Below are 8,646 nucleotides of genomic sequence, written 5' to 3'. Positions count from 1 at the left end.
CTTATGGGCTACGTCTTGTCAGTATCCCTATTTTGCTGTAATCTCTTTTTTAAAAGGGGGACACGTGTTCCAGTCTGGCCCCTTGGGTTGGCATCATGTTTGTCGAGCTATCAAAGCTGCACACCACCCTCAGGAGGGAGGAAGCTGTGGGAAAGGGCTTGTGCTTACAGCAGTTGTGTATGGAGGGCAGCCCTTCCCCTTGGGCCTCCTTAAACACTGGGGGCTGGTGGACCGTTTGAAGCTGCAGCTGGGTCACGCCTGCTTCCTCCCTGTCCTGCTGCATCAGAGGCTGTATCTGTTGGTGGGATTTGAACAAGGTGGCCCTTCAGGGCAAGCTCAAGTGTGCTTGCCACCTCAGCCAGGTCCTGCTCCCTGGTGGCCGTGGCTGAGGAAAGGTGCAGGGCCAAGGCTGTCACGTGTGATGGCCTTTTTCTTCTGGCCGTATCTGCCTGACGGTGTTTAAGGTATACCTTAAGCTGGAGCTGCCACCAGCCTTTCCACAGACACGCAGTTCACCTGTGCACCTACCTCCCATGCCATCAAGCATCTGTACTGTCACACACCTTGGGCCCAGAGGAGAGGCCTGTCTCTGAGCCTGGAAATGTGAAGCTGGCACCTGCAACCTGCAGGGCAAATGGGCCTATTTGAGTTTAATTACAGGAACCATTTTTATGAAGTTGATTAAAGCTTGTTTTGTAAGCTGTGTTTCATTACGTCAGGACTCCATGACAAGAAGGTTCTTGCTGCCGGCTGCATAAGCTTTGACGGTGCTCCCTTTTCCCCTTTTAGTGAAAGTAATCTCACGACAGGAAGTGACGCTGGGGCGTCGGGGTGGCATCCTGGAAGCCTAGTCATGGACACAGTTGCCTGGCAGGTGTCCGTCATCTCAGATGTCGGGAGACTGGTTCTTTCCACTTCAGATCTTGCAGGAGGTAATCAGCCACAGCATCTCCACCCTTCACACTCCACGCGTGTGTATGCTCACTACACACCCCTTAGGAAGAAAGGTTCTGACCTTGATGCCACTTTACCTCTGGTGGAGTGTAAGGAAGAGGCTGCTGCACACAGCAGCCTAAGCTCCTGTCGGGACTTCTGCTTTCCCTTCCCACCTGTGTCATCCCACTGACCTTCCTGCAAGTGAGGCTTACTCAGCAAGACCAGACGAGCCCACGCACCTGGTCCCCTGAGACCCCAATGGCCCAGGATGGTGCAGGAAGATGGGGGAGGGGAGAACATTCTTAGGAACGAGGGCATCTGCCTTATACTGTGAGTCTGTCAGCTGACAAAAGACCAAAAGTGAGGCAGAGAGAAGGAAAACACCTTAGCACTGTTGATGGGGCACTAGGTGACCTCCGGGACACTGGGGCAAGATCCTGAAGCTCAAGGTTCGCAGTCCCCTCTGGAAGCTGTAGAAGCACCCCACCCCAGCTCGTGCAGCAGGAGCTACAGGGCAGGCAGTTGGCTGAGCCAGCGAGGCAGTCCAAGTACCAGTCATTTTTTATTGGATGTTAATTCTCCATTAGGATGTGAAAGGATTCAGGGGTGCCGGCAAAGGTGATGGTCAGGAATGCAGAGTGCGCCCTCTTCAGTGGTACTTGCGGAGCCGCTCGTGTTCTGGAGTCAGAAAGGCAAAATGGTAGAGAGTTCTTCACAGGTGTGGAGAAAGCACAGGGCGACAGGGAGGGCAGCGGGCCAAAACCGTGAAGCCCTCCTGAAAACTTTCAGGAGATGCCCCACAGCCTGCTTGTGGAATCAGGAGCTCATCTGGCCCCTGAAGGCATTCCCGCTCAGAAAAACCACCCACGCGCCCACCCTCAGGGCCAGCACTGCTCAGGATGCCCCAGGCTGGCAGGGAGCTGGACAATGGCGCACATTGTCCATGGAGCCCGGTCAGTGGCCACTGCTGACACTTCCTGGCCTCTCCAACAGATAAGACTCCTCTCAGATCTCAGAATGGGAGACGCCATGCTTTGCAGAGCCCACAGATAGTGGACTGCAGCCTGCAACCCACTGCCCTCTTCACACTGGGTGCTAGGAAGATGAAGCCAAACTTCCCAGCAACCTGTGGCAGAGCCTGCAGTATCTGACAGAATGCTGCCTAAATGCTTTCACCTCACGTTCATCTTTTCCTTTCTCTTTGCCACAGTTTTCTACCTTAAAACATGCCATATTCTGGTAGGTCCCTCCAATTCTTCAGCTGTCTGTGGGGTGACTTCTAAATGAGACGGTGAACCAATCCCACCCTGTCAGGGGAGACCCCACCAGAGGCAAAGCAATCCAGAAGACACTCACTGAGCTCCTTATAAGAGCGGCAGTAGTTTAAAAACACGTAGGCCGCCAGCACCATCGAGAGCCCCGCGATGCTCCCTTTCTTCACATTCACGTACTTGTTGTAATACCGATAGTAACCTGTGAACGGGGGAGGCCACGCCTCTGAGGACACATTCTAACGGGAGAGGGCAAAGCTGAGGACAGGCCTCAGTGCAGGAGCAAAGAGCATGCAAAAGACAGCAGAGGGTGGTCAGCATTAGAAAGGAAAACAGAATGAGCCCCCCGCCCTGCCCCCCCGGGGGGCTGGCGACCACACAGGTCCCATGACGTGACGACACAGGACTGATCTGCCTGGTCACGCACTGTGACCTGAAAGGCAGACCACTTCAAATGTCCATCCTAGAAGGCCGGGCTCGCAGGGAGGCGAGCATCGCAGACTAGCGTCCCCTGTGCTTCTAGCTCATTTTCCTCTTAAGGCTTAATGACATTTCTTTAACACAGAGGCAGTGGTACACATTCCAGACAAGAGAAAACATATCCTTATCTGAAATATTTACAAGCCAGCCTTTCACAGGACCCATCAAATGCGGAAATTCGAGGCCTAACAATCTGACTCTGTCCTCTACATAACTTATAGGTCTAAAACTGGCCAAGTTAACTCAGGGCAAAAAAAAAGACCTGAAGACCCAGAGGCCTGCTCTTATTTACACATGCCCATAAGGCTCTGACCTCTTTGAAATGCTCCAGCGATGCCTGAAGGGGTGAAATCCCGCATCAGTATCCAGCTTGGCAACTCCCCTAGTTTGACTTCCAGGAGCTTCTTCTCCTTCAGTGGTACTGAAAAGGACAACACAAAAACACACCCAGTGAAAGGGTCTCCCGGGAACACAAACAGCATCTGTCTGTGTCACGTCAACCACTCAATAATGATGCATTCAGTAACATCACTAAACAGAGGCTGCACATAAGTAATACTACAGGTAAACATATCACACCAAATACATTATCTTAAGCCAGAGTCTATATATCGCAGAACAAGATCCTGAATAACAGCCTGCTAGGAATAACTATAAAGAGAGAACTAAGGGCCATGAAGAAGAGATAAAAGTGGAGGATGGATGCCTTTATTTTATGAGGAAGAGTGGGGAAAACTGACTCAGAGAAGCTGGCTAATCCTGAACAAAGGCAGAGAGCCTGCAGGCCGTGGGGGCACAACTCGACCTCAGGTCTGGTTCCCATGCTCCTGAAGCCAATCTGACTCCTACCTCAAGCATCCCACCTCAGACCACAGACGTCAAATGACTTAGTAAAAGCCATTCCCGAGGCCCCATGGGCCCCAGATCATTTCCCAATGAGAATCTGGACACAGGAAGGGCTCTTGTTTTAGGCCATACTGTATTCATCTCTGGGCTTAAGAGTAAAACAGGAAAGTGGCCAGGGAGAGGCTGGCCCTGTGAATGCTCATAAAAGGAGGGAATGGCCTCTCCGCTGTCCTCTTCCCAGACGTCAACTTTAAAACATTGTTTGACAGGCGCACTCTTCAGAGCAAGGAGTCAAGGGCGCTGCTGCTTCTTAAAGATGACCAAGAGGAGCCGGATTTCACCATTCCAAGGTTTCTTCTCCATTTTCAGGATCTAAGGAAAGGCTTGGGCTCCTTAAGGACTAACCTTGAGAGTTCACTGGGGGGGAATCCCACCGTGAACTCTTATCAAGGGCAAGGGCCATCATCAGGCTTAATGGCACATTCACACAAACTATGAAAACATTCACATTATCTTGCATTCTCGTTCAGGGGCTGACAAGTGCCTTGGCACATCACGGGAGAAAAAAGCCAACCATTAATTTTTCTTCATATTCATGTCTCTGTGGTAATGGTTTAGTCACTCAGTTGTGTCTCTTTGCAACCCCATGGAGAGTAGCTCCAAGAGTTATGTATCTGTACTATGAAGAAAAGAGCATTTCTGTAACCAAAACCAAGAAATGTATAAACACAGAAACACACACACACACACACACACACACACACATTAGCCTTAAGGAAAGCCAAGTACAGCACCATCACAAAACTCCAAGAGACCATCAGATTCATCAGAGATGCATGTACACTCCCTCACTCCAAGAGTTTCTCTCTCTGCAGAACACAAAGGCCTTAGTCCTTGGCTGCATACTGGCTCTCCCCCAACACTCCTCTGCAGTGGCTGGTTCATACCAGTAGAGCGTGGTGATGAACAGAGCACTCTACCATCAAGTATCCTGGGTTTAGTGCCACTTTGAAGCTGTGTGCCCTCAGGCAAGTTACTGCCCTCTTTGTGCCTCAGTTTCCTCTTCTGTAAAATAAAGTAGAAATAGTACCTACCTTGCTACTAAGCTCCAGGTACTATGTAAATAGGAATTATTATTATCTGTCTCCCTGACTGACTGTGAGCTATCTGAAGGTGGGAGTTCCCCACACATAGTTCCTGGTCATGACAGAATTTCACTGAAGGTTAAGAAAGGACCACAGGTTCTTGGGAGGGCAGGTGACTACCTGACTTGATTTTATGACTTCAAAAAGCATACTGTCCATCTATACGGAGGGACACGGAGAGACACAAGTGTCTTCTGTGTGCTAAATCCAACCAGAGAGTGAAAGGTTTTGTTTTGCAGGTCACACAAGGTCTCTGTAACATAGTCTTAAAAAAAAGAAAAAACAAAAAACAACTATTCATGCACACATGCCACGCTGCAAGTCAGGCAAGATCTTAGTTCCCTGACCAGGAATGGAACACAAACCCCACCCCTTCCCCACAGTGGCAGCACACAGCCTTAACCACTGGACCACCAGGGAAGTCCCTGAACAAATATTTTTTTGAAAACATAAAAACTACTCTTCGTTCACAGATCATACAAAAAATAGGCCACAGGAAATCCAGCCAATTGGCCACTCTATCGACCCAGACCTCGTCTATCGCTGTTGGCATCCCATCACTTTGTCTGATACTGTATGCTCTGGTGACAGATATCGCCTAAAAGCTCATCAGTACATGAACTCCAGTTCCTTCACCTGGGTAACACCAACGGGTCAGACGTGACATGACCTCACCCAAAGGTCACGCAGGGAAAGCTGGATGACAGCTCTCAACAGTGGCCGGCAGTGTTCCGAGCACCTTACAAACTTCAGGTGTTTAACCCTTAGTTCACAGTGCTCTCCACAACTCTGCTACAATAAGAAACCAAGACTCAAAGTTTCCTTTTCACACGCTGTCCTGTTTACACAACACAACCACCCTGGATATATATTCTCATGCCCGTTCTTACAGATGAAAAAAAGCATCGTTATCATCTTTTTTGACCCCCCTTTACACGTCTCCAGGCTGAGATTTAAGAATATAGAAACTGAGGGAAGAGACAGACCCGTGAATCAGAATTCTGCCATTATCATGCAGTGTGACCACAGGCAAGCCATACCGCATCTCTGACCCGTTACTTTCCTCACCTTTAAAATGGGATCAAAAATAAATAAATAAAATAAAATGGGATCAACGTTCCCGGCACTGACCTCCTGACAAGGTTACTGTGAGGATCCAGAGCTAAAATACGGTGGTTTCAGTATTTCTTAAAAAGTCAAAGTGGACAGTCTGTTAAGTGTAGAGATTATACACGCATATCATCGAAAAGGCTGATGGTTATACGGTCACTTGTGTGATTAAAAGCTCAGTTTACCACAAGACCCCAGAAGCCTAGGCTTGAATCCCAGCTCAGCCCACTCACCCCCAGTGACCTTGAATAGGTCACTTCACCTCTCTAAGCCTATTCCACACACTCAAGCGTCGACCCTTCCGTGGTGTCAGGCTCTGTCCCAGCATAGCTCCTCTGGGAACTGAATTTGAGCTTCCGCTTAACACTGAGGGCTCAGGTGCAAAGAAACTGCCAGAGCATGGATAAGAGTGCCATTCCTCAGCGAGGACAGGAGGGTGGTCCGAGGCGCGCATTCCCAGGCCCCGAGGCGCGTCGCTGGGATGCCGTCGCCCTCCCCGCCGCAGCCGAGCGGCGCCCGCTCTGGGCAGCCAGGAGGCACCGCTGGGCGAGACGAGGAGGGTCGGGCGGCGCTGGACCCTGCACAGAGGGTCCGGCAGGCCTCAAGTGAGGGCGCGGCGAAGGTCCCGAGCGAAAGGGAGGCGGCTCCTGCACTCTGTCCCTCTCTTCCCTGTGCGACTCTGGTCACTGGGCCCCAAACCCCGACTCCTGGCTCCAGCCGAGTAGCCCTAAATGGACCCGGAGACTCACCGACTGACGCCATCTTGGAGTCCTGGCTGTCCGCTCGGCCGGGCCGCGCAAGGACTGCTGGGTAGGGAGCATGACCTCTGGGGACCAGAAGCAGAGGCTCACGGGAAGCAGGTCGAGACTGGGAGGAGGCTGGGCTTGCAAGTGCGCCATGAGTCGAAGGGCGAAGTAACGAAGGCAAAGCCCAGCGAAGCCGGGCGGGAAGCGGGCGCTGGTGACGGGGTGGGAGTGGAAGTGATAAGGCTCACCTTGGGCTTCCAGCCCCAGGAGGAGATTGGAAAGGACCAAAAAAGGGGGGTTGGAGGAATAGGGGAAGAGCATCTTAGCTTTCTTGCTCTGTCGCCTTAAATTTGTTGTGAAGAATGACAGGGGCATATTAAGATCTTTGTCCCAACTGTGCTTGATGGGAGATTCAAGGAATCCCCGGTTACCAGGAAAAGTCGGTGTCCAGGCTTAGATTCCAAATACGTTTGATTACCTCATAGCTGAGTCGGTAAAGAATCTGCCTGCAATGAAGGAGACTCGGGTTTGAGTCCTGGGTCGGGAAGATCGCCTGGAGGAGAATCCCATGGACAGAGGAGCCTGGTGGGCTACAGTCCAAGTGGTCGCAAGAGTGGGACACGACTGAGTGACTTTCACTTTACTTAGGTTTGATTCCAGAGTAACTATGTGTCCACCCTCTGGGACTGCACCCTAAGGTCGGAAATAAGCAATACTCTCAGATCAGATCAGTCGCTCAGTCGTGTCCGACTCTTTGCAACCCCATGAATCGCAGCACGCCAGGTCTCCCTGTCCATCACCAACTCCTGGAATTCACCCAGACTCACGTCCATCGAGTCAGTGATACCATCCAGCCATCTCATCCTCTGTCGTCCCCTTCTCCTCTTGCCCCCAATCCCTCCCAGCATCAGAGTCTTTTCCAATGAGTCAACTCTTCTCATGAGGTGGCCAAAGTACTGGAGTTTCAGCTTTAGCATCATTCCTTCCAAAGAAATCCCAGGGCTGATCTCCTTCAGAATGGACTGGTTGGATCTCCTTGCAGTCCAAGGGACTCTCAAGAGTCTTCTCCAACACCACAGTTCAAAAGCATCAATTCTTCGGCGCTCAGCCTTCTTCACAGTCCAACCCTAGGGATACACAACTCCTTCTTTCTGCCCCTTCTCCAAGGGGCAGTGATGATGCCTCACCAGCATCTTGTTCTTTCTGGAAAGGTGGCGATAACCCTTTCTGGTTAAGCAATTCTGACTTGGGCAAGATGCTTCAGTGGCCTGAATCCTAGTTTTCTTCTCTGTAAAATAGGGATATAATGCTTACCTGGCACCATTGTAGGATTTAAATTAAACAATGTGTGTCAAAATAAAAATAAGAACTGAGTGGATAGGAGGCATTGGACCAGGGAAATGATAGCTTCCTCAGGAAAGTGACTTGGGAGGAGTTGACTATCAAACTCATTTTTATCATTCACTTATTCATTCACCAAATGTGTATTGCTATGTATTGAGCACTAGAGACACTGAAGTCAGACATGGAACTTCTCCCGTGGTCCAGTGGCTAAGACTTGGAGCTCCCAATGCAGGGGGCAGAGCACAGAAGATTTTAAGGATTTTAAAATATTCTTTATGCTGTTATAATGATGGATATATGCCATGATACGCTTGTCCCAAACCCATAGAATATACATTGAGTGAACTCGAAGATAAACTGTGTACTTTAGGTGATCATGATGTGTTGGTGTAGATGCATTCTTCATAGAAAATGTAATAGTCTGCTGAGTGGTGTTGAGAATCAGGGACGCTATGCATGTAGGGTGGGCAGGAAGTATTTGAAAAATCTCTGTACTCCACTCTCAGTTTTGTTGCAAACCTAAAGCTGCTCTAAAAAATGGCTTTAAAAAGATGCATCACTCATAGCCTGTGCTCTGGGACAACCCAGAGGGATGGGGTGAGGAGGGAGGTGGGTGGGGTGTCCAGGATGGGGGGACACATGTACACCCCTGGCTGATTCATGTCAATGTATGGCAAAAAACACGATATTGTGAAGTAATTAGTCTTCAATTAAAATAATTAATTTAAAAAGGATGCATCAAGTGCCAGCCACAAGGTTATAGCTTGT

At 50.0% G+C, this 8,646-nt stretch overlaps 1 protein-coding gene across 1 annotated transcript; it reads right to left on the bottom strand.

Annotated features, from left to right (window-relative positions):
• Positions 1-1,479: 1,479 nt before the first annotated feature.
• On the bottom strand, positions 1,480-6,593 carry ATP5MF (ATP synthase membrane subunit f). Its single transcript, XM_005893123.3, has 4 exons — positions 6,538-6,593; positions 3,001-3,108; positions 2,293-2,409; positions 1,480-1,614 (listed from the first exon to the last, which is right to left on the bottom strand). Exons 1-4 carry the CDS (start codon positions 6,548-6,550, stop codon positions 1,586-1,588), a joined length of 267 nt encoding a protein of 88 aa, XP_005893185.1. The 5' UTR covers positions 6,551-6,593; the 3' UTR covers positions 1,480-1,585.
• Positions 6,594-8,646: the final 2,053 nt, after the last annotated feature.

Source organism: Bos mutus, chromosome 25 (assembly GCF_027580195.1).
Source record: "Bos mutus isolate GX-2022 chromosome 25, NWIPB_WYAK_1.1, whole genome shotgun sequence".
Classification (NCBI taxonomy): Eukaryota; Metazoa; Chordata; class Mammalia; order Artiodactyla; family Bovidae; genus Bos; species Bos mutus.
Note: the sequence above shows the minus strand (reverse complement) of the source record. Positions and strands in the feature narration are given on the sequence as shown.